General features: G+C 40.4%; 1 protein-coding gene across 2 annotated transcripts in view; it reads right to left on the reverse strand.

The window, feature by feature from the left end:
• Positions 1-10: 10 nt before the first annotated feature.
• The window catches only part of PYGL (glycogen phosphorylase L), a 35,016-nt gene continuing 8,861 nt past the window's right edge, over positions 11-26,165 (reverse strand). Inside the window, exons 4-20 of one of the 2 annotated variants that reach the window (XM_090270862.1) lie at positions 23,846-23,949; positions 18,482-18,613; positions 15,019-15,130; positions 14,539-14,621; positions 9,920-10,063; positions 9,605-9,697; positions 8,790-8,936; positions 8,303-8,466; positions 7,726-7,840; positions 7,036-7,137; positions 6,762-6,909; positions 6,605-6,663; positions 6,361-6,502; positions 4,797-5,004; positions 3,773-3,907; positions 3,255-3,321; positions 11-365 (exon numbers count right to left, since the gene is read on the reverse strand). In XM_090270862.1, coding sequence (XP_090126988.1) covers positions 189-365; positions 3,255-3,321; positions 3,773-3,907; positions 4,797-5,004; positions 6,361-6,502; positions 6,605-6,663; positions 6,762-6,909; positions 7,036-7,137; positions 7,726-7,840; positions 8,303-8,466; positions 8,790-8,936; positions 9,605-9,697; positions 9,920-10,063; positions 14,539-14,621; positions 15,019-15,130; positions 18,482-18,613; positions 23,846-23,949 — 2,132 coding nt within the window. In that variant the 3' untranslated portion in view covers positions 11-188. Of the gene's footprint in view, positions 366-3,060; positions 3,170-3,254; positions 3,322-3,772; positions 3,908-4,796; positions 5,005-6,360; positions 6,503-6,604; positions 6,664-6,761; positions 6,910-7,035; positions 7,138-7,725; positions 7,841-8,302; positions 8,467-8,789; positions 8,937-9,604; positions 9,698-9,919; positions 10,064-14,538; positions 14,622-15,018; positions 15,131-18,481; positions 18,614-23,845; positions 23,950-26,165 lie in introns of those variants that run through there. The other variant, XM_090270863.1, reaches the window with a different exon arrangement.

The following is a 26,165-nucleotide window of genomic DNA, read 5'->3' on the forward strand; positions in this document are numbered from 1 at the left end:
ACCTTTGGCATTCAGATAGCCCTGGAAATTGACACTTTATTTTTAGCTCTAATACAGCTATACACTTTGCCCTCCCAATTCCCAGAGATACTTAATTGGACTGTTAGCTAACCAAACAAAATCAAAGAATGTTGCAGAAATGTTTGAGTCCAATAAGAAGCTATTTCTTTCTGGAGACATTTTACAGCTTACTTTCCATTGGCCTTGTACACCTCATTGCTAGATTCATTGGATAAGGAAATCTTGAGATCCGAAGGCTCCATGTTCCAGATGTCCCTGGCGTACTCCTTAATTGTGCGGTCACTGGAGAATTTTCCCGAGGCAGCTATGTTTTTGAGTACCATTATGTTCCAGGCCTTTTGATTCTGTAAATAACACAGACATATAGGGTCCAGGGCCTGACTGCCCATCGAGCTTTACAACGAACATTAGGCCAAGCACATTGAAGCACATTCCGTGATGAATGGCAGGAATCAATTGTAGTGAATCATATACATTCGTTTCACAATTGAGAGGTAAATAGGGCAGACTGTGCTTTTCTTCTACTTAAAAGTATATATTTCTCTTAAAAATGAAAAAAGTTTTTTTCATTTTCAGAGAAGCCATAAATATAAATTACCTGGTTGGTAACTTTTGCTATGGTTACAATATTCTGGCATAGAAATCACATTTTCCATGCTTTATTTCAAATGAAGATACCTTCCTTTAAACTACAAGGGAAAGAAAGGGACACTAAAATTCATTATCTGCTAGATACACTGTCAAGAGATTAAACCTGTGGCTAACAAATTTGAAAAACATTATGCTAGAATGCTAGCTATCAGGCAAGTGATCCAATGAGAGACTTTATTGACCTACTTCCTTTTTCTTGTTCTTTCTGACGGTAGATGCCCCAGTAGGTTTATATTGAATCTGAAATACTGTTAGGGTTTCAAAACAGGATCATTAAGGCTTTATCCTTAATAAAATATGTACCATCCAAATCTCATAGCTTTTATTCCAATAAAAATATAATAAACTACTTATTTTATAACCTCATGATTTTGTAAAGAACTCTAGAGTTCATTGAAAATGACCAGAACATTATTCAAAACCAATAGCAATGCATTATAAACATAAAAAAAAAAAAAAATCTAAAACTGCCATCATTCCTTAAGGTACTGCAGAGAATAGTTTGTTCAGACTCTGGAAACTTACTAAAATAAGAGAATAAAAGCTTCCTCTCTTCACTTTTTTTTGTACTGATGAGGCTTAGAAAACAATCCCACGTGGTTGTGAAGTTTAGTCATTAACCCTCAATAATACAATTATTATTAAGAGTAGAAACTGCCATGCTAGTGAACAAGAAAGACTGAACCAAATGCTTGGCTTCTAGATGGGCATCATTTGGATGGGGGCCATCCTTTTCGCAGAAGAGACCCATTGTGCAAATTCAACATTCACGCTTGTGCTTGCCCTTCGTCAGATTTTCCTTTCCTGATGCTTTATTTCTATTTCTCTCCCTCTGTAGTCTTTTTACATACAAGCAGGAGGTGAAATCAAGAGGAAAGAGGTAGAGGTGACCATTTTCCTTTCTCTGTGTTTGCTTTCTTGAAGGCTGTATGTGGCTGCTCTCTCCCGTGTTCAGGAAGCGGGGAGTGAGCCACTCAGCTTAACTCTAGTACTACCCCTCCTTGCTAATGGCCATTAACTTGAATTTATTCTGATCTGTGCACTTTTGGGGGACTGGATATGACTCTATCAGAAGATAAGGGCTGTGAAGCAGTATGAGGTTTGATGATCCTATTTTAAAACCCCAGTGAGATAGCTAAAATGACTGTAGGAACTACCCCGCTTTGGGAAAGGAATAGATAGAAATGTGAATAATGTTTCTGTTGGAAGTAGTTACTGAGGTGTCCAAAGGGCAGGAGGTGGTGATTTTATGGATCCTCACTGTTCTGCTGTATAATGGTTTTCAAGTTAGAGGGCAAAAATAAAGACAATGGGGCGCTCTGGCCAGTGTGGCTCAGGTGGTTGGGGTGTTGTCCTGTAACCAATGGGTTGCAGGTTTGATTCCTGGTCAGGGCACATATCCAGGTTTTGAGTTTTGATTCCCAGTCCGGGCAAATACGATCCCCAGTCTGGGTGAGTACAGGAGGCAACCAATCGATGTTTCTATCTCACATCAATGCTTTTCTCTCTCCCTTTCTCTCTCTCTAAAGCAATGAAAAAAAAAAAAAAAGTCCTTGGGTGAGCATTAAAAAAAAAAGGAAGACTACAGGGCAAGGGCAACCATGCCCAGAAGGCTCAAGGACATTGATCTCAGGAGACCCATCCTCTCTTCCTGCATGTGATTTTCTACGGTGTCTGCAATTCACTAAGTCTTCTATCAGAGAATCAGAGATGATCAACGTTTCCATGTATTTACTAAATGCACCCAGAAGGCCAGGCTAGTTGATGAAGATGTTCATGGCGCTGGACTTGCCTTTCCTTTTCCTTCCTTCCCTTTTTCTTTTTTTTAGTAGTGTATAGTCTTTCTTGTTCCTTTCCCTTTCTTTTTAAAAAAACCCCAACAATGAAACCTCTCCTCTTGTATACATTTATATTCTATTCATATAGCCCCACTCTATGGGTAGCCCAGGAAAGGTACTTATTTTGCAATTTTTAAAGAAAAGGGGTCAGTCTTTATCCCAATAAACTAAGGCACAGCATTGGAATCATTTAAGCAGGTTTTTCAGATACTAATGGTGATCCCTCCCACTACTGGGTCAGAATCTCTCTGAGGGGCACTGGCACCTGTCTTTTAAAAAGGGTTTTTAGGTGTGCACTAAACAGGCTCCCTGAGGGATAGGGAGGGGCCTTGACTTGGTCCCTGCTGGGGCTGCAGTGCCCAGCACAGTGCCTACCTTGAACGTGGCCCCAGTGCCTCTCTGTTGATTAAGTGAGTGGATAAATGAGTATTTAATTTGGCTTTATACCTTTAGTTTCCAGAACATGCCTGCTACATGGTGGGTGCTCAATAAATATCAAATTATTTATAATTTTTTACTTGGATTTAATTTAATTTACAACTGCTACTGAAATGTCAAGTCCCAACTTCTGCCTGAACTTGGAAAAAAGTCAGGTTTTGATCTGAACAATCTAGATAGTTGTCTCATTTCCATTTTTTTGATTGGTCGGTCAGGCTCTGCTATATAGGTTTAATAAAAAGAAGTAAAATTTTTAATTAACTATAGTAAACTGGTTTACTTTATAAGTCTTAGCAATGTACTTACCACGTAAAGTTGACTGACTTTTTCTTGACACTTGACATACGCTTCATAGTCTGCAAACACTTTAAACCTGTTTTTTTTGTGTGTGTGTGTGATTGGAAGGAAAAATCAAAATGATAAAAAGCTTCAATAACAGATATGTGTTACGATTCCATTTAAAATTCTCGTTGGCTTAGTATCAAACATGGCTGGTTTACCAAACTCATATTTCTATTCATAAGAATTTTAAATAGCCCTCAACCTTTCTATGGTTCTTCCCACATGTATGAATGTCATATATGGATGCAACCGAAAGCTGTGTACACCAGTAGAAGGAAAAAAATAATACCAGATTTGTGGGTCTTATTCTTAAAGCTTCCAAGCACTGCCAGTATAGAAGATTTAATTTTTCTTTTCAAGTCTAAGTTAGTTTATCAGATCATAGATCTATGCTAATCTACATGGTTGGGTTGTAGTTGGTTTAAGATGTTCTTGTGTCCTTTTCATGGCCCAAATAACATCATCTTCTTGGGGGAACTCACCTGTCATGATAGAAGAGCATGTTGATTAAGTCTTTGAACAGGTCAGGCTGCTTGGGAGAATAGAAGCCATTGTCAATTTGATCAATGGCCAGCTTCAGTTCTGGAAGTGCCTCGTAATATTCTTTTGCATTGTACCTGTAAGGTGGGGGTGTAATAAGAAGGTTCTGTTAGTGTTTGTGATTATCAACACACTCGACACCATATTAGCTGTGAAAAATGCATTCAGAAATACTAGTATTTATAGAAGTCATTATGAAGTTCAATATGGTATCAATAATATTTGACTAGATCTTGACATTTTTTCTCACTTAAGTTTGAGTAATTCCTTGTAAATGAAGACATTGACCGTAGATAAAAACGTCTAGTCAAAGAGCAGTATCTAATTTGGTAAATTACAATGAGATTCATTTTGAAGCAGACTTTATGGCTCTAAACAAACATTTTGTTAAGTGAACCAGTTGCTTTTGGACACACAGATCCCCAAATTTCTTGCTACCAAGTTAAATGTACTTTTCAGGGTCAGGAACTATAATCTGACATCCTCCAAATTTTGTTCTCTCTGTAGTTCCTTTGGGCAGCACTCTATTTCTTGTTGGAATCCAGGTTAATAAACATTTTACTAAACCTATGCAGATATTAAGGGAAACAGTATTCCTGAGTGCTTCTGTACATCCATACCTATCCTCTCCCACATTTTAGTCCGTCTCTTTGCAATCTTAAAAAAACACTAGGAGGTTTAAATTATAGGCAAAAAGTTCAACTAAAAACTGGTTCATCTTTTGATCAAAGTAAACATCACTGGATGCAGAGAAGTCACTAACTCATGAGACCTGCTCAGCAACGGCTAACTCCATGCAGCTGGGCCTAGGCTCCTTTTATTTTTACTTGCTGGGTTTCCTAAGACTAATCTGTGGCCAGGATGCTCCTGACTCCTGGGATATGTCAGCTGCCACATTTCAGGGGACTCAACCTCAGTGGGACACCTGGGTGGGCAGGTACCCTCCTGGGAGAGCTGCTCTCTCACCCTTTCTTGTCCAAAGCAGCCACATCATCCACTCTCATGCCAAAGATGAACAGGTTCTCTTCCCCAGCTTCCTCTGCCATTTCCACGTTGGCCCCATCCATGGTCCCAATGGTCAGGGCCCCATTCAGCATGAACTTCATATTGCCTGTCCCTGAGGCTTCAGTGCCTGCAGTGGAAATTTGCTCCGACAGATCTGTGGCTGGAATGACTGCAAGCAAGGCAGGCATATTAAATTAGTGATTCTGTCTCTCCTGGTATTGTATTCAAGAATTTATTAAGCCGGCTTGTTTTGATCACTAAAGTAGTACATGACATCAAGATAAACATTCAAGTGGTGAAGGACACAGATCTCACTCTTCCCCTTGACTCAGGCAACCACTTTTGTCCATTTTTGATGTGCTGTCTTGGTACTTACAGCCACGATATGCTTATACTACTCTTTATTGGTCTTAACTTCAAAGAGCATCTATTAACTCTCTGCTATGAAAATGGACACATTTCTCCCTTCCAATTTTTGTTATGGTTTTATTTTTATTTCTTCTTCTCTACAATTTTAAACAATATACCGAAATTTCTTTTTCTTGGTCCTTAAAATTCAGTCTCTCCTGACCCTTCCTTGGCAATCTGAAGAAATTGGATCATGTGCATTCCTTCCACTTTCACTGCAGGGAAATAAGCCACTTCCGACTGAGGTGTGCCTAAGACCAGACACCAAGCCTCTGACCTTTCAGTTGGATCTATACACACATTACTGCTGCCTGCACCCCCCTCCTCCGACTACAAAGGTCTGGACTAATTTTCTGCTTTATTTTGAGAGCTTGTTTGTAGATTAGAAATATCTTCATTTGCATCCATAGGAACCTCCCTTTTCTCTTCATGCAGACAGTTCTTAAACAGTATCATCAGAGGACCCACAAACACCTCAGAAGAAGATCCCTTTTCAATTTGGGCAACGGGTGAATACACAGTTGACATTTGAATGTGGATGGTGCTTTGTGGGCATGTGATGCAAATAAGCAAAGGTCCCAGCGGTAGAGAAAGGGATGTTGGCTTCTTGCCAGTCTGGTTGTCCCCATGTGGGAACTTAATGCTTAATCTCAGAGTGCCCATCTGAGCCTCATGCTCTGGCAGCCTGACATCTGTCCTCATTCCCTGTTGCCACATGAACAAATGAAGTGATCAGAGGATTAGCTGGGGGCTGGGGAAGTGGAGTTCTATTGCAAAACTGGGGCTGGGAACTGAAGACCTTTCCTTTCTTTTAGAGCACAGTCTACACTTTTTCAAAACCTCAGGGCCACCTGCTTCGGCCCCCAGCTCTCACTAGCTGGGAGGAAAATGTGCTTGCAAGTGTATATTGTGAAATACATTCTGTGATATTGACTCTGCGTATAGCAATCTCATCATCATTCACCTTAAAAGCTCTTAGCTTAGGCTCTTATTCTGCCAAAGAGTGACATGACACTTCTATCCCAAGTCACTGGCTCTTTGAGCTCTGCTGCACCATTTTTCCATAGCTTTCCCTAGGACTTGCCTGGCCTCACATGGTTTACAAAGAGGGCACTACCTTTTTCAGCAAGAGACACTCTGTAGTTCTCCAAGAAGATGACTTTCAACTTGTTTCCCACCATGGGGTCATTGTTCACCACATCTGCCACGGAAGTGATGAGCTTTATGATCAGTTTGGCCATGTGATATCCTGGGGCGGCCTTGGGGAAGAATGTCAAAACACACTGACAGAATGCAGCCAGGGGGAAGTGGAATGGCAAGATATTAGAGCCCCACGTCCCCAGTGAACAGAATCAACTTACTTTGCCACCAATTATAACTGTTCTGGGCACGAACAACTTCTTAGGGTCTTTTTTAATGCCTGAAAAAGATGGAGAAGTAGATGGAACACAGGACGGATGATGGCCAGGGTGGCGAGAGCTGCATCCAGGGCTGCTTCCACCTCCAGGGCTGACTCACGGTTGTACATTGTGATCACGTGCAGGCAGTTCAAGAGCTGCCGCTTGTACTCGTGGATCCTCTTCACCTGCACGTCAAACATGGAGGAAGGGTTGATCTTCACTTTGTACTCCTTTTCCAGGAACTGAGAAAATTTCAGCTTGTTCTCCTGTTGAGACAGTGCACAGTGCAGGAGTCCTTTTGACTAAGAAGCATCACATGGTCTCTCTTTAAAAACTGCAGCACAAACCCTCAAAGCAAGCATCGGGGAAAGCACCCACACCAGAAGCCTCACCTGCTTCACATTGGAAATTTCCCGGAGGAAGACGTCATCACCCAGGAAGCTGTGTAGCTTCCTCAGCTGGCTCAAGTCTTTCACGTAGTCTTCCCCGATTTTCTTTCAGTTTAAAGGAAGAGGTGGCTTTAATTAGGGATGGCAATGAAGCCCAAATGAGCAGTTTGTCACTAGGAGTGCTCACACTCACTCACACCAGGATAGCTCACCTACCACACAATACCCAGAATGGCCTCACTCACAGAAGAGGCTAGAAACGCTGTGTGGGAAGACCACTTTGCTTGCATCTTAAATTTAGTTTCAGTGTAGTAAGTGTTAAAAGCAGAAAATCTACCTGAAGAGGGTAACAAAGAACCCAGGTTCCACTAGTTATTTATATGACCTTTGTTACCCTCTTTGCTAAATAGGGTTATCATCTTCCATCTGTGTGCCATATGAATACTGTTAGCCAGGACAGGTACATAATTTGTAGGGGCTCTTGTTAAAAAATTAAGAATTTCAAGATGACTTCAGCAGAGAATTAAATCAAGCCCAGAGCCTTGTGGGACTGCACAGGTCACACATCACACACTGCTGAAGCCAGCCCTGCTGAAGCTAGCCCTGCTACAGATTGGTTCTGCAAATTTTAAGTGCACTCATGCCTTTGGCATTCCTGTCAGACCTCCCACCCTCTCAGCACTTCCCAGTTACCTCTGCTATTAACTCCGCAAGCCCTGGGTTGCAGAGTAAGAGCCAGCGTCTTGGAGTGATCCCATTGGTTTTATTCTGAAACTTATCTGGTTCTAGCTCACTGAAGTCCTTGAATCTGGAGACAAAAGAGACATCACTGAGTTTGGTTGAAAGAGCAGGTTGCATGCAGGATGAAGTTCATAGCTATACTCAAGAAGCCAAGTGCAGGCTCAGAAAGATTAAATAAAGGTGGCATTAGCTATGGCTGTCATTTTAAATAGAATGACATTTGCAATACATAATAGTTACAAGAAAAATCCCAGATCACCCCCATATGATTTCCCTTTCCTGGCACTGACATATAAACCAGACTTTTTAGCAGAATAATTTATTTTTGGCTCCTAAGCCTAGTACATATTAGGATTATTTAGAGGACAACCTTTTTTCTTCTTTAAGACAAGGGTACTTCGTATAGAAAAAAATACTTCACAGCATTTTGACGGGGTTTTTCCTCATCTCCAAAGCAACCCTGAATTTACTAACACTGTGTCATGAATGGACCGCCACCAGACCCACTACCATCAGAATGGAAGCTCACACTTGGGTCTTCACGATGTCTGAGTGGATTTTCGCCACGCCATTCACTGCATGGGAGCCCACAATGCACAGATGGGCCATGTTGATCCTTTTGCCTCCTTCTTCTTCTATCAAAGACATCCTTCTCAGACGGTCAACATTATTCGGAAACAAGGCCGCAATTTTCTAGCCAAAGGAAGAGAAAGGCCTCAGTGGTCACTCAGGTTTAAAGCAACATTGAGATGTTGTTCACTTCCCAAGCAAAATCTTTGATGGAGCAAATAAACTTCACTCCCACAGAGAGTGGCTGGTCAGCCACAGGGAGATGCCATTCCTCTATTTCAGTCTTTTCAAAAAGATGTTTTTAACAGAGTCCCACCCCCCACTTGGATACTTGTGATGTATCATTGATTGAAAGATGTTTAGGTCTCAAGTTTGGTGAGAGGTAAACACGGCAGCCACCCCCCATCTCAAGACCTCATTCTCATGAAACTCTCAAAATGACTTACATCTAAATGCTTCTGATTTATCTCATAAATGATCTGCAAGTGTCGAGGAAGCAACTTCTCCACCAGCTCCACAGGCCAGCGCTCCAGGGCTTCTGGGAGCACTGTGTGGTTGGTGTAGGCGAAGGTCTTCTGGGTGATGTCCCATGCCTGAGGAAGAGGAAGGGCTGAGCTGCTCTGCTCTGTGCACCCCAGCCCACAGGGCCAAACATGTCCTCACTTCCCGCCTGTTTATAAAGGGACAATTCATTTGCAAGAGGACAATTATATCTGCTTATATACAATCAGGCACACTCGATTCCACTAGGTTCCTGAATGGTCCAGTGAGTGGGAAATACGTTTTGGGGGCGAAAAAGGGCAGCTAGCTATAAAACTGACTGATAAAACTTAAGACAGCATGCTGATAAATCTTCTCTACTATTCTTACATATCTTTTATTTATTAAATAAACAAAATTTGAGGAATAAAAACTTAAGGAATATTGGAAGATGGTAAAGTATGTTTAAAGTACTGACTTCCAAAGCAATGGGACACTTTCAATGAGCTGTATTCTGAAATGAGAGCTTAATTTAGAATCCTTTTAGACAAACAAAACAAAACAAAACGGTAAGTCTCATTAGAAATGTGTTTGTTTCTTAGTCTTACTCACTGTAAAGCAGTCAAGACAGAGAAATGTCAGCACCAGGGCAGAGTTTACCTCTAACTGTTAAAGGTAGCAAGAGTAACTTCTTTTACACCACAAAAGGAGCTTTTGGCAAAATCTCCCAACCACAGGTATTCTGGTTAACTGAAGGAAAAAGAAGCCAAACTATCCAGACCTTGGACCAGGGCAATTTTTCAATATCCACAAAAATCCTCATCAGTTCAGGAATGGCGAGGGCAGGGTGAGTGTCGTTCAGCTGGATGGCAACCTGTGTGAAGTGAAAGACGTCAGTGTGAAGGTGACAGATGGCCCAGGTCTGGCTTCCCTGAAGTCATACATGCTGGGCAGAGACCAAACAAAATGCCCACCTTCCACGGAATGCTTCCGCACGCTGGACCTACTCAACTCTTTTAGCACTGGAAAGGAGGAGTGACTGACAAGAAGTCCTTGTCCCCTCAGTTCACAGACTGTTCACAGACTGAATACTTGCCTGATCTGGAAAGGCATCAAATGCGGTTGTGGCGCTATCCGTGGAGTCAGACTTGGAGGCTTTGAAACGTCGGATGACATCTTGCAAGGTAGCAGCCACCACAAAGTACTCCTGCTTCAATCTTAGCTCCTTCCCTTCAAAAAACTTCAAGCCAGAGAGACTGAGTAAGTGGCTCGTCCTGTTAGACACGGCCAGACTTGGTGTCTCTGCCCAGAGAACTTTAAGACGAAAGCCGAAAGACCGTTGGACACCTGGGGGAAGGTGGCACGCTGGACACCCGGCACTGGCCTCTGCTCTTTCCTGAAACTCCACTTAAATGACAGCAAGAGGATGTTAAAAAGGCATACACACAAAGAATGAAGGGAACGGGAGAGAAGACAACAGCCCCAACTTTTTAGAAGCTGAAAAAACAGAGGAGTTATAACTGAGCCAGAAGACCCAGGAGAGCTGACTCCTGACTTAGTATTGGAAGAGCCAAAAAGCAACTACAATTACCATCAAAGCCCCCGAAGGCTCAGGAAATGACAGCCCTTGGTCGCCTTAGGGAGGAGGGGTGAAGATGGGGTAGAGCCTATCTGAGAAGCAGTAGCCTCAAACCTCCCCCGAGGTCCCTCAGCTGGGCAATTTCCTTTCCCAAAGGAAGCAGAAGTTGTTAGTGTTTCTGTGGAGATGGTAAAACAGGGTCTCTGGACTGAAGGGCAGCAGGTACAGGTGAAGGCAGGGCACCACCCCATAATGAATATGGGAAGAAGCGGGTTAAGTGAAAGTTTATGTACGGAATGTTGAGACTCTCAGTCTTCTCCCAACCAAATTTCAGAATATAGGCAGTCAATATTAATTTAACTGGGAAAGAAGCTGCACGTCGTCTCTAGGGAATTTGGCCAGCCAAGAGGGAGACCTCAAGACACTGACATGAGGTGCTCCCCAGAAATGGCCCTACCGGGTCACAATGGAGTGAAGTCCAAAGAGAGAAACCATACCCAAGTGTATAGAGCTACCCTAAAGCTTGTGGGTACCACTCCCTTAAACTTCAGTGGTAAGCTAAGAATCATTAGACATCTAAGAATCATTAGACATCTAAGAAAACTTTGTAAAAAAAAATATAGAGGTTAAAGTAATAAATAAAAGCCAACTTAGAGGACACAGAAATTAAAAAAAATACTACAAGAATATTATCAATATCCTCAGATAGATTAGAAAAGATAGTATATTCAAGAAATAAGATTAAGATGCTTTAAGAAAATACCTAGAGAAAGAAAATTACTTGGCAATTAAAACATGATAGCCCAAATGAAAAACCCAACAAAAGGATTGGGAGAGAGAGTTGTGATCACCCAGGAAGTTGAGCAAGAAGACAAAGAAATGATAAATGTGAGAAAAAAGCTAAGAAAATTAAAGGACTAGTTGAGGATGCTCAATGGTTCCAGACCATTTCTTAAGAGAACTGTACTGCTGTGCTCCCAGACTAAAGGATACACAGGCCCGATGCGTGAAAACAAGACTCACACCAAACCACTCACATCCCCAAATTTAGTACATTTGCAAGTAGCTGGTTGAGGAAAGGAAAGGAGAGGTTGAGAGATGGTGGGAAGTCAGAGGGGGGTAGGATGGGGGTGGGGGAGAGGGGGGGAGAGAGAGAGAGAGAGAGAGAGAGAGAGAGAGAGAGACTAGAAGCTTTCAAAGGGAAAAAGCAGGATTTAAACAAAAGATCAAGAGAACCAGAATTGTGTCAACAGTAATTTAAAAGTTAAAAAAATCTTTTAAAAAGTATAACACTTGCATTGTACTTCTTAGCAATACTGAAAATTGGAAGACATTGACAAAAAAATCTGAGTGTTTTACATCCATGCAAACTATCAATGTGAGGATAGAATAAGACATTCTCCCATATGTAAAGGCTCAAAAAAATTACCGTACTTTACATATATCCTTTCCCAGCATGCCCTTGGAGCACGTGTACTACCAAAACAAGGCAGTAACTGAACAAAAAGAAAAGACATGAACACAAATGACCCCAGAAATTCACTGGGCACAGGGGTCCTCAGAATAACAGGGAGAGAAGATCCTGAGGTGACAGGGAAGCAGTCAATCAGAAGAGGCTTTTCAAAAATACTATGTTGACAAAATACTGAATGGGTCTGAATATACTGAGAGAAAATTTCTACAGCTGAGATAGAGTGAACAATAAATTTGGGAAATGTAATAAAAACCAAAGCAAACAAAACAATTATTAACTCCAGGAAAAACAAAAACTTTAAGGAAAGCAAAAATAATCATTATGTGATGACACACATATACATAGATCAGCATTCAGAAGCATTTACATGATCATAATAACTTAAACACTGATTAAGGAGCTAGTGAAAATTCTATGTAATTATGTTGAGAGAATGGGGGTAGGAAATATGCGTTTGTGTAGTGAGGGTGGGAGTGTACGTGAGGGAGTGAGCTATATTCTCATCTTATGCAGTGGGGAGTCAACAACCAATTTGTAAAAACAAGCAAACCAAGAAGAAACATCAGCATGTTATTAGACATATGGAGGGAGGAATCCAGAAAATCAATTAAAAGAAAGGGGATGTAGTTGCTTCTGGGAAACTATGTTTTTGTATAAGCCTCATAGAACTGTTTTTCTCTTTAAACTATGTACGTGTATAACTTTGATAAAAATTTAAAAAACCAAATTAAAAATTAAAAGTCATTAATAGGAAACTGGATTGATATCACCAATGAGATTTTATAGGTGGAATCTGTATTTTTTTTTTTTTTTTTACTTTCCTTTTGGAACTCTTTTATACTGCTTATATTTTTTCCTAATGGCATGTATCATGATAAAAATTCTAATGAAATCATTATTCTTTTTTAAAAAAGCACTATAAATCCATCCAAAATTAATTGAACATTTACTGTTAGGGAATTTTTAATATCCTAGAAATAAAATGATTCAACGTAATTGCTGACTTCAAAAAGTTCAAACTAGTGGGGAGAGAGATGTGTAAACAAGTTTTAAATAAAATGTGATATTTTAAAAAATTAATGTTAGTATATATGGTACTTTGGGAACCTGGGTACTTAGGTAATTTTTTATCTGAGGTCTGAAAGGTGAATAGGAATTTGTCAGATGAGCACAGAGGGCCAGAGTATTCCCTGCAGGCAGAGACTGCCTGGGAAGGGCATTCAAGTGAGAAAGAACACGCAGTGCAAATTGTTCTGCCCATCCGGGACCCAACAGCCAAGGCGAGATCATGGAGGTGCATCAGAGAACTCATGACTGTATTACTGAAGAACTTAGAGACACATCTAAGATTCTGTACTTCTCTTATAGGTGATCAGAAGCATTTAAAGAGCCTTAAGCAAGAAAATAAAAATCTAACTCATTGCAGAGGGAGGACAGATTCTTGGAAGAATCTTGTCTGGACTAGATGGCCAAGTTGGGGAGAGGGAATGAGTTTCTTCTTGTAATTACAGTACAAAAATGATTTATTAACTTGTAATTAAAAACTAGCATAACCTTGAGAGCTACCTTTTACTCAATGAAGTTAGTCAACTTTGCACCTCATGCTAATTTAGTATATGCTGTCAGCTGCTGTAGATGATTGTTTCCAAGTAAAGTTAGGTTTGGTCCTGACTGAACATAGAAGGATGAAGTAAAAGCCCCTTCAAGTTAAACAATCCTACCGGCTGGGTTTGGCTAGGCAGTATGGCCCCAGACTTGGAAGGATTCTTATTTTAACTGACCACGAAATAGAACAACCTTTTGCTTTTGGGTCAGTGATTTCTCTGAAATGCACTGAAGTCACAATATTTCTCCCAAAGCAAAAATAACATATACCATTAAGTTCTTGAAAATGTTGCAGCAAACTTAATCCTCCTTAGAGACTGTGGTTTAACATCAAGGGAACATCTGGCCTTAAGGATCATTGTTTTGTAGAGCAGAGTACTAATTTAGTTTCTGATGTTATTTTTTTAAATCACTAAAGCTTCAAAAAAATTATTTTATTCATGTAGAAGTTAGAGCTAAGTATATTTACACCAAGTAAAAAACTGTAGCAGTCATTTGAGATTCAGTTCCAAGTGTTTTTTTTTAAAAGCTAAGCTATTCTTACTGTATAGAAATAATCACCTATTAGGAAAAGTTTAAAGAGATGAGTAAGTGGCATAAGAAACAAGTATTTGCTCCTGGGTCAGCTCTGAAGTCCATGACCCCACCTCACCTGGGGTCAGAGGGCTGGAAAAACCCCATCATTGAGAGGAAGAACCCAGGCAGGAAACCTCTAGGGACTCTGAGTGTGGATGAAATTTCTGTTTGGAAAGCAAGTAGTGCTTTAACTCATGTCTTATATCTAGGTTTACTTTGAAATACATGTACAGAACTTCCCAATTAGTCACGGGTCACTAATCAACAGCAAAACACCAATTCTGATTTCATGAGTTGCACAAATTTGTTTTCCTTACTTGGGTGGGAGGAGAAATCTAAGCAATTCAGGAAGAGATATGGAGATTATTTTGCACTGAAGAAACAAAATCAGTATTAAAGCTGTCTTTTATAGAGCAACTGAACAGGTGCTTCTAAAAAAGCTGCTTCTGTTTCTGCTGAGAAAGCAAGCTTGATCACTCACATTATCATTGGGATAGAGGACCCGGGAGATGTTCTCGGCCAGATTTCGGTCCAGCACAGCCTGAATGTAGTCTCCAACGTTAACTAAGGGGAATGTTAGAAAAATGAAGAAATAGTCAAGCCAGCCACTGATATCAAAGTCCCTCAATCTTACCCAATGCTTGCTGTGTGCCCTGTGGGATTCCTAAAAATCCAAAAGGATTTCAATAAACCTTTATGCTGTGATTCACATGAGAGACTAAGAAGGCCAGACCGAAGGACTGCTGTAACTGTGTCCCCCACACTTGCTCCTCCATACAGCTGCTTAGTCACTGAAGCTCAAGGCTTTTTTCCTCAAGCTCAATTTGGTTCTAAATAGCAATCAGAAAGAAACCAAGATCCTTGTTTTGTGCCATCTTTCTAGAGCAGAATACTAACTTGCTTCTCAGATCAGAGAGATTAAACACACATGCAGAGAAATAAGAGCTTATGCTATACTCACAGTCTTGGAGGTTAAAGTCATTGGGGGCCCGAGCAGACCAGAGGCGCATGGTGTTGACGGTGTTATTCATATACCCAGGCACTGGGGTGTCATATGGCAGGGCCAGGACCACCTGTTGGATTAAACCGAAGCAGCTGCTTACTGTTTCCGAGGGTGATGATGTAGGCTGAACAACAGGCTGGGAGGTAGCTACTGGAATTCTGTTCCTGGCTTTATCACCAACTCAAATTGTGTGAGGCTTTAACCAAGACAAGGGTCCTAGGGCTGGGCCCGGGGTGCTTGGCATGGTATTACGGACAATGGTGGATCCTCCTCACCACTGGAACAATCTGGAAGGCTTGAACCATTCAGTCTGATGGTTTTCTGTATCTTTTCTATGTTGACTTCTCCCTGTGTCCCTGTCTTAATCTGGATGCAGATCTTTTATTTTCAGCTCAAGCCACCACTCTAAGAATAAAATATGATGTGCAAACAAAGTGACAAATTTGAATCTGTACCCATTAAAAAACAGTAATCAGGTAAGTTTTAGTGTAGGTTATTCAATGATCTGATTTTAAAAATGGTAAAAAATAGAACCAGAAATTTATGAAGACAGATTACACATGATGTTTAAAATACTATGCTAGATTTTTCAAAGTTGCATGAAGAGGAGTTATTTTAGTGATCTGACAGATCAGCTGGTAATTAGCTGATATGGGTCTAAGAAGTAAGATGTGGAAAATCTAGCTCAATCTTGGTGACAGTCATTGAAATACAGAAGAACAGAAAGATGAACTGTGTTTCATGTGAATTTAAAATTTACGTGGGAAAAGACAGTTCTATCCCCTGCCTTATCAGAGTCAAACTCTCAAGAAGAGGCTAATTGAATGGGAGGATGCCAGAGATAGATCATTTAGTACAACCCACTCATTTTGGACTTGAGGAGAATGAGGCTGAGAGAGAAGTGACTTGTCCAAGGTCAGTCAGTGGTAGGATTAAAATCTAAACACAAATCTCTTTAATTGAGTTTGCTGAATTTGAACGAATGAAGCATTATAGCCTGTATCAATCAATCATGCATATTCAGTCACACATTCATGAATGTCATGACCCTTAAGTAATAAATCACTCTTTGAATATTTTTCACTGGGCAATAAAGGTCTCTAGAGATTTTTAAAGCAAGTTGTGACCAATCGGGAAAAGTTGCTTACAGAATGGGTTGAGGCTGGGTTCAAACACGATTTGTCTTTCTGACCCTGAAGCATAATTGAGGCAGCTGGGGAAGTGCATGGCTTGGTTTCCTTTAGAGAACTTCAGGTAGATTGTCACCTCTGAGCTCCAGCTGAGGCTGGGCTCTCTCTGGGATGCCACCATCTTGGAGAACGAGAGCTGGCACTCCTCCCTTGAGCAATCCTGAACTCAGGACCCATCAGCCCAGCCACGCACTCAGAGCTGCACTGCTGTCTCAGGCTCTTCCTGAGAATCCACCTTTCCCCCCTTTATTCTTCTAAGGTGTCACACCTGCGTTGCAGTCTGAAAGACTTCCCACCTCCTCCTGCTCCCTCTCCCCTTTATCTTCCACAGGCATTTCCCCAATATGTCACTTGCACTTCTCACTCTTTCTGGGGTGTGCTTCCCAGAGGACCTGAACTGACATAAGAATGAAAGGAACTGCTCAGTTACTGGCAGCTGCCCACAGCCGTGTGACCTCATGCTCTCTGACCCTACCAGCTACAAATCTGGGGCTGATCAGTGATGGCTTGCATAGATTCACAAAGTTCTGCACTGCTTGGGTCACTGACCTTATATTACATCTGCCCCATAACCTTGCCTTTGTGGACACAGAAAACACACTCTCCCTAATTGAATTTCTAGATATATTATGAAAATGTCTAGAGGTGCTTTGTGAATACCAAGTAGCTCAAAAGTGGGACCTGTAGTGCCAACAGAATGCTTCCCGCAGTGAGCGTGTAAAACCACACATATTTAAACAGATCAGAAGTCCTGGAAGTTTTAGACATAAAATCCATACCAAATAGTTGCTAGTTTAATACCAAATACATGTATGAATTCTTTGGACATAATAACAATTGGTTTGCAGCTGTCTTGATTATAGTTAACCAATTACAACTTAGATGATTGTCTGTTGAACTAAAATAAAAAAGAGAGACTATCTTGAAATCACAGTATCAGTTTATTCCCTATATTATTATATCATGAAGCTATTTTTAGCTTCTAATCTGTTATTTCATATGCCGAATAAATTCATGTTTAGAAATGAAAACTCTCTTTTTAAAGTCTTAGTTTTCTGAACTGTGACCAGCTCTACATGAATTAGCAGAACAGACCATCAATTTAAAAAGTCAGCTATAACATGGGTCTAGGTGCTGCTTCTAAGACACAAAATGAAACATTCACGGAGAATAATCCACAAACTAACTGAATTTGGTATTATAATACTGAATTTCACTCCCGATTTTGATACATAAAAATAAAATTAATTGATCTTTACCGTTTTCTTTAAGCTTTTAAAGAATGGCCAGTGATACATTTTTCCAGCCTGAGGCCCTATTTATTAGATAAATATCTTATGTGGAGGTTCCAGTGATTGGATGGTATAGTCTAGTAGTTAAAAAGGGTTATTTATCAGGAAGTATGAAGACAGCAAAGCACAAACCACCAGAGGGGTGCTGAAAACTGAATTGCAACACTCAGATCTAGTGGTAGGATAAATCTAGTGGCCATGAAATAATTACATAGCATTGACACTAGCATTTTTCTCTAGGAGTGATTTGGCACAAAATAACAAGAGTACATATTGCAATATTTTGCATTATTTTTGACTTTGCAATGAATAGTAATTCTTCAAATAATTACTTCAGTTTAAAAGTATTTACCCCTCAGAAGTTACAAGTAAATAAATGTACATGTGGTGGTGGGGTGAAAAAGGACATTTAGTTATTCAATCTTGATATCAACAACTTTATATAAAACTAGAGAGCTAAACATACTGAGATTATAGAATTGATTAATCTCTGGTAAAGCCGATTGCATAATGACCCTGATTACAAAGTGACTTGACTTTGGGTAACTCACTTATCTCCTGGCCTCACCTCCCTTGTCTCCAAAACGAGTGAGTTGCACTAAGAGGAGTTAACACATTTATTTATAAATACGGACTCTGTGTCCTGGCTGGTGTGGATTGAGCACTGGCCTGTGAACCAAACGGTAGCCGTTTGATTCCCAGTCAGGGCACATGCCTGGGTGTGTGCCAGGTCCCCAATTAAGGGTGCACAAGAAGCAACCACACATTGATATTTCTCTTTCTTTCTCCCTCCCTCCCCTCCTCTCTAATTAAAAAAATGTCCTCTGTTATTCAATACACTACATACTATATTCAATATCATATGCACATTCTACTCTGTACTACATATTCACTGTGCAGTACTACACAAAATGCTCAGTGTGAGGACATCCCGAATACCTGGGTGTCAATCCACTTGGTCCCAGTCTCGCTGTGCTCAACTCTTCCGTAGAAGTGGACAGGCAGCATGAATTCGGGGCGGGCCTTCTCCCAGGGGTTTCCATGCCTGAGCCAATCATCTGCCTCTTCTACCTGCAAAAAGGATATGGCTTAGAATGTATTTTTCAGGAGGGGGGGACCTAGTAGTTTCCATGATATCAAATTAAAAATATCTTTAACTGAATCAACTTAAGAATATTGTTTTAGAAAGAGGAGTGTTGGTTCTGTCAATCTCAATCCATGGTTGTTATTGTCTTACAGCCTAAACCAACAATACTTGCTAATATTGCTCTACATGTTTTATGTGTATATTGCATTTAATCTTCATAGGAAACTATGAATCCTTTTTTAAATATGAGAAAATTGTAACTTGCTCAAAGGAGCACAAATAGTAAGTTGTACAGCTAAAATTTGACCTTAGGTCTGTGTGTTCTAGAGCTTGTGTCTTAACATCGGTGAAGACAATTGTCCAGCTTGAGTGAGACAGGGAGGGACCCTCTAGGGATGTTTATAGTTGGACACCTGGACCTGATGTGTCCTACGTGATGGTTTTAGTCAAGATTCTAGTGTCTACAATGCACAGAATCAGTTAACCCTTTGAGTGCCATGCGTAATATGAAATTTAGATCAACACGAGAAAAAATTATATCAATATATAACCTGAGGTACAAAAAAAAAGAGAAAACATAAAATATGAATTATTTCATTGTTATTTACATTTATAGCCATTGAAAAAAAGAGTCGCTGGGTGCGACGCTGAAACTTTTGTAAAAATTTGTCAGCGTTGCTCATAGTGATGTTAGCACTCAAAGGGTTAAGAAATGCTATGCCCTGGCTGGTGTGGCTCAGTGGATTGAAAGCTGGACTGCAAACCAAAGGGTCGCTGGTTTGATTCCCAGTCAGAGCACATGCCTGGGTTGTGGGCCAGGTCCCCGGCTAGGGGCGCATGAGAGGCTACCACAGATTGGTGTTTCTCTCCCTGTCTTTCTCGCTCCCTTCCCTGCTCTCTAAAAATAAATAAAGTCTTAAAATTAAAAAAAAGATGCCCTAAAAGGGCATCTCACTCTGATTTGTTAAAAAAGAAAAAAGAATAAAAATTGCTACTCATTGAAAGCTCCCTTAATAAAGCTGATTTCAGTATAGGTACAGAAGACCATTACATGTTGTTGTCTTTGTTAAATTTAATCCTTTTATAATTTTGATGTGATAATGAGTATCAATTATGGTTCATTTTGAAAATAACACATATACGAAGAGGTAAGGAATTTCTTTTATTGACAACTTAATATTTTGCCATCTATTTATATTAACAAAATATTTCTTCTAAAAGTTTAAAAATCATATTTTATACTTAGTATATGGCATACTGGAGCTAGATTTGAGGTAATGGGCAAATTGCATTTTGTTAATTTGTCAGTGGATCTGAGGTGGGGTCTGAAGTTCTGCATCTTACTTTTTAAAAAAATATTTTATTTATTTTTTAGAAAGAAGGGGAAGGGAGGGAGAAGGAGAGGAAGAGAAACATCGATGTGTGAGAGAAACATCAATTGTTTGCCTCTCGCATGCCCCCAACTAGGGACCTGGCCCGCAACACAGGCATGTGCTCTGACAGGGAATCAAACCAGAGAACTTTCAGCTCATAGGACAGCACTCAATCCACTGAGCCACACTAACCAGGGCTGAAGTTCTGCATCTTTTACAGTTCTTCAGGGGCTACATGGTGCAGCAGGAGTTTCGTGGTGACACAAAGTAACTCTAATTCAGAATTTAGACTTCCACTATCCCAGTAATAAAGAGGACAAAAAAATATATATATGTAAAATTTCAACAAGAATACAACTGAATTTCATCAGCTGATAAGAAACTATGTGTTAATAACTAGAACTCTAAGACAAATAAATGAGGATGTCCAGAAAGGATCAAAACATCCTGTCTTACAAAACACTTTATGCTGCACTTAGGCAAGAGCAGGTTTGGGGTTTTCAAATACTGGGAAATGTGAACACTTTCTTGCAATGGGAAAGAGCTGCAAGAAAGGGCCATTTGCTTCATTTCAGCACTCAGGACTGTGGTAACACACACCTGAAGGTATATGAAACAGGAAGATGATGAGACAGAAACGGTTTTCTCTCAAAAGTCAAGGGTGCATGAGAACAGGCAACATATTTTCCGCTGAGAAATACAGCAAGATCATATAATCTTGCCTTCAAGCAACTTGAAATGCTTCCAGGAGTGACAATGGGCTCTGAGGTGCCCCACTGCCAGCCCATTCCCAGGCTCCTATGGAAGTGAGAGGTCCCTCTTTGTGACAAGGGACCAGTCAGGTGATTACTCTTAATGTTGGTCTTATTTTTCCCTGCCAAATAGTGGCTGACTTTAATTTCACTGGGTTAACGAGTTCTGTAGTAGGACAGAACTCTAAGCTGGTTTTTCTTTATTTTTTAGTCTTCTTCTGATTCAGCAAAGAATCAGTTAATACGTCTCACAATTGTACAGAGCTTGTTTTTTAAGGCACATTTAAAAAGGAGATATTTGAAACCATAAGCTGGTCTGAGCAGATCAGAAAAGAAGAGAACTGCTCCCCTACTTCACCACCCTCACCCTCTGTGGAAGTTGCTGCATGGTGATAAACAAACCTCTCCTCTACCTTGCTTTTCCCCCCAATCAATCAACAAGGTGGTCTGTAAATTTAGATTTCCATGGAGCCATTGATTCCTGAATGCACTAACATGCTGAGCCATGTGAAGGGAGGGGGCAAGCTGGGAGAAGAGCTTTCATTTACATCCAAGCGGGCTGTTGGACCACGATATCTGGATGAAAGAGAGCTGAGACTAAGGCAGCGTGGCTCTGTGGAGAGAGGAGCAGGGTGCTAGTCTGGGTGGCAGCAGCTTGGACGTGGCATCTCCCTAAGGGAATTACTCAATGCGATCCGTGTTCCAGCCAGTGTGGAATCAGAGGTCAGCTCAGGGGCTTTGTCAGTGACTGAATTCTAAGAAATGCTTTCCCCTCAACTGGATACACAGGACATTAAGAACTAGCAAACACCAGGAGTAGTCAACAAACTTTGCTTCTTCGTGGTACCAATAATTGAAAAATGTTTCTGGGAACATTTTTAAAGTATATTTTATTGATTATGCTATTACAGTTAAAAAGAGAATCTTAAAAGCAACAAGAGAAAAGAAGAGTTACCTACAAAGGAATTCCCATAAGGCTGTCCGTTGATTTCTCAAAAGACACTTTGCAGGCAAGACGGGACTGGCAAGCAGTATTCAATGTGATGAAAAGCAAGGACCTACAACCAAGATTAATTTATCCAGAAAAGCTATCATTTAGAAATGTAAGGGCAGATAAAGTGCTTCCCAGACAAGGTAAAGCTAAAGGAGTTCATCATCATCAAGCCCTTATTATATGAAATGTTAAAGGGACATATTTAAGAAAAAAAAAAAAGATCAAAACTATGAACATTAAAATGACAACAAACTCACAACTATCAACAACCGAATCTAAAAAACAAAAACAAACTAAGCAAACAACTAGAACAGGAACAGAACCATAGAGAGGGAGATCATTAAGAGGATTACCATCTGGAAGGGGGAAGGGGGAGAATGGGGGAAAAGGCACAGGGATTAAGAAGCATAATTGGTGGGTACAAAATAGACAGGGGGATGTTAAGAATAGTAAAGGAAATGGAGAAGCCAAAGAACTTATATGCATGATCCACGGACATGAACTAAGGAAGGAGGGGGATTGCTGGAGGAAAGGGGGGGTACCAGGCAGAGGGGGGCAAAGGGAAAAAATTGGGACAACTGTAATAGCATAATCAATAAAATATACTTAAAAAACAAAATTACACTAAAAAAAAAAAAAAGAAGTAGATGACAATACATTGATCCTTAGCAAAATCTGGAAGTTTATTCTTTAATATATTCCCAATATTCTCCTTCTGAGACACCTTCCTTGGTGCATTCTCTCATCATCCCAATCTTTCAGTTCTCCTTCCTTGGCCCAGAGTGCCCAAATACTGAGAGAAGGGAGAGGATGGCAGCAGGGAACACTGAGCTTATTGTCCTTCCTCTCCCCTGGGATTAGCTCCAGCCTAGGCCCCCCAATCCAACCACTGAGCATGCTGCCTTCAGACCAACTCTTGGAAGTATGGGAGGGGCTGAGAGAACTCAGGCTTTTTGGAAAATGAACCCAGCATCTTTTTGTCAGTGGTGTATGTATGTGGAACAAAGGCAGGGAGAGAGAAAGTCTAAATCACACTTAGTATCAGGGACGACCATCCACAACAGGGCTGAGTGTAGACTCAAGGAGTTCCCAAAGACATGAGAAACAAACTCCTAAGAATCTGGTTTGGTTATATAAAAGTAAAGCTAGAGCCCTGGCTGGTGTGGCTCAGTTGGTTAGAGTGTTGTCCTATAAACCAAAAGGCCATGGGTTCAATTCTGAGTCAGGGCACATGTTTAGGTTGAGGGTTCGGTTTCTGGTTGGGGTGCGTAAGAGAGGCAACCGATTGATGTCTCTCTCTCACATCGATGTTTTTCTCCTTCCCTTCCCCTCTAAAATCAATAAGCATATCCTCTAGTGAGGATAAAAATAAAATAAAATAAAGTAAAATAAAATAAAATAAAGTAAAAGTGAAACTAGAGTCATTTGTTTGGATTGATTACTATTTGTGCAAATCTATAGAGTACTATAACGATACCTATTAAACATGTACCAGGTTTATTTGATATAACCGCTAATAAGATCGCCTGCTTTCACCTTATTAAAAAAGTAGAACCCTGAGCTTACGTCTCTTGTAAAATATGCATGGTAAGGAGGACAAGACTGAATGTAGAAAAGAATACTGAACCTGGATCTGAAACCTGGGGAATGACCCACGTTGGCCAGCAGTGTGATGTGAAGTACCTCCATTTCTTAAGAGCTCAGTTTTCTCACTATAAAATGGCAATGTGCTTACTACCATGAAAGGTTATTGGGAGAGATCCTAAGTCAAAAGATGTACTCTTCCATTTAGCTTGCTGCAGAGAATGGATGTCACACATCGTAGGTGATCCACATCAGACACTCAGTGATAAATAGTTTCAGAGCACCCTCATGAGTCAGACACTGCATAAGATGCTCTGGATCTCGTGCTGAATGACACTGGCAGGCTCTCTGTTCTTACATACCGAGGGGGGAAGACTGAAAGTATTCGCTGATGTCAACCAAATGCAAGGGAAATCAGTGAAGTTCCATGTTAAATGTCTGTAAGTTATAAATCATCCAGGACACTGTGAAGAAGTATTTTAATGACAAAACTTAAAAACACGGCTCACATACCTGCCATCCATCTCGGATCTTCTGATTGAAGATTCCATATTCATATCGAATGCCATATCCATAGGCTGCAAGTCCCAGGGTTGCCATGGAATCCAAGAAGCAGGCTATATCAATCGAAACACAAGCAAAAAGGCAGTTATCAAGGTTAGTTCAATTTTCAGGTCTTTCACTAAAAAAGATGACAGCCACAAAACAGTTTTCTATGAGCAACCGCATTTCTATTTTAAAGCACAGAGACTATTGCATAGTGGGTATTAATTTTATTTATTGATTGACTAATTGCATTATTTTATTTCTTTAGGCATATTTTATTGGGTATTAATTTTTAAAATGACATTTCAAAAATTATAAAATGAATACTATAGAAAAGTTGGAAGATATAAAGATGTATAAAAAAGGAAACAAACATCATTTATTACCTAACCACTTAGAAATAACCGCTGTGTACATGTTAGCATTTCATTTGAGAACAGATGAGGAAGTTGGCCTGCCTTAGACATGTCCATTATTGTGTCTGTCACTCACACTGCTCTTTCTAGGGGAAGCTGTCTCTGTAGCTCCCTGCTTGAAAAGACAGCTCCAGGAGAGTATAATTTACCTGTGACCACCTGACAGACTACATGGACACCTGTGGCAGACTCTCTTTTTAGCTAATGGAATTCCAATGCTGTTCAGATATGAGGTGGTCAGTCATATGCTACAGGGGTCTGGACAAGCAGTGAGTCTTGCTTGACTAGTCTAAGCCTCTTAAGACACTCACAATAATTCTATTTCCTTTGCCAATTATTGGTTTTGGCATGACTGTGCAATGATATTAAATCCAATGAGAGGCACTAGGAAGTCTTCTGGGGGAAAGCCAAAAGAACCACAGAGACACAGAGACCTGACAGAGCGACCCTGCTGAACAGACTCATCTTGAAGAGCCCAACCCCTGGACTTCTTGTTCTGTGATAACACATATCCTTGTTGGCTGAACCATTTTTTTTTTGCTAGGTTTTCTGTCACTTGTCATCAAGAGCATTAATAATAGCACCTGATGCAGAGCAGCCAATCAATGGCTGGGTAGGGATCTATCTGGTGGCCAGGTGTAACTTGAGGGCTTATACTAATCAGATTCTCCCCTTAGGAATTTGAACTGAGAAATATACAGAGAATGAGAAAATGTACAGTAGGATCTAAAACTGAAAAGGACATTGAAAACTGTAGATCAAACATAAACAAACTGAGTTAGGTTCATGGTGGAGCCCTAAGACAGAGACCCACAAAAGCCAATGGTCACTCCCCTCAGGTTACTGTAATATTACAATGGTTTTCCAGTCCCTGTGTCATGTGGCCTGGCTCTGATCCAGGTCTTTCTTTCTTGGAGCTATGGCTACTTGTCGTTTCCTGGGTCCTGCAAAAATTATCCTTAGAATCTGACAGGAATGGGGTCCCAAGATTTTCAGGTAAGAGATGAATGGTCATCTAATGAGAAATACTCAGCCTCATTTGCCACTTCACTCTTTAACTTTATTGGCCAACTGAACGAGTGAGGTTATTAGTCAGGCACAGACTGCGGTTAACCCAGCCAACCAATACTGAAGGTCTGGGGCTTTACATAAAAAGCAGGCAGGCTGCTTGCCATTCTTAGATATGCATGTCATCTGCTCTGCTGATCTTCCTATAGCCCCATGGAAAGCCTTCTAAATTGCCTGATGATCGACTTCACAAGGTAGCAGGTATTCCAATGGCAATATTAAAGCAGACTACAGCTAATCTAGTAAGGATTAAATATATGAAACACATACAAATGGATTTCTACTAAGCTGGAATTTTGTGTAAAATGAAGAGACTTTGGAATCATTTCTAAAAAAAGGATAGAAACTTTCATAGAGTACAATCTGATATATACATGTGTGGTGGTACACTTTTATTATTAAAGTTCCACAAGTGATACATTCACACATCCTCCTTTAAAAAAAAATTAAAATGTTATAGACAGGATTAGCATCCACCTGGATTGCCACCCCCAATTCTGCCCTCCTCTCTAGAAAAGATCATTAAGAAGCAGTTTAGTGTTTCAAATTCCAGACTTCTCTATGAATTTGAGTGTGTGTGCATGCATATATTCATTCACAGAAAATATTAGCTTTTAAAAACTAGAAATAGTAGCACACTATATGGCTTTTAAAGAAACTGCCACCCCCCACCCCCACCCCCTGGAGGTTTATCCAGGGCATTACACATAAATCAATTTTATTTTATTTTTTGGTTGCTGCATATTACTCTATAATATGGATTGTTCCACTACTTATTTACCTGTTTTCCTATTGATGGACAT

This window comes from Furipterus horrens, unplaced genomic scaffold (assembly GCF_987537825.1).
Source record: "Furipterus horrens unplaced genomic scaffold, mFurHor1.1.pri manual_scaffold_3, whole genome shotgun sequence".
NCBI classification, from domain to species: domain Eukaryota; kingdom Metazoa; phylum Chordata; class Mammalia; order Chiroptera; family Furipteridae; genus Furipterus; species Furipterus horrens.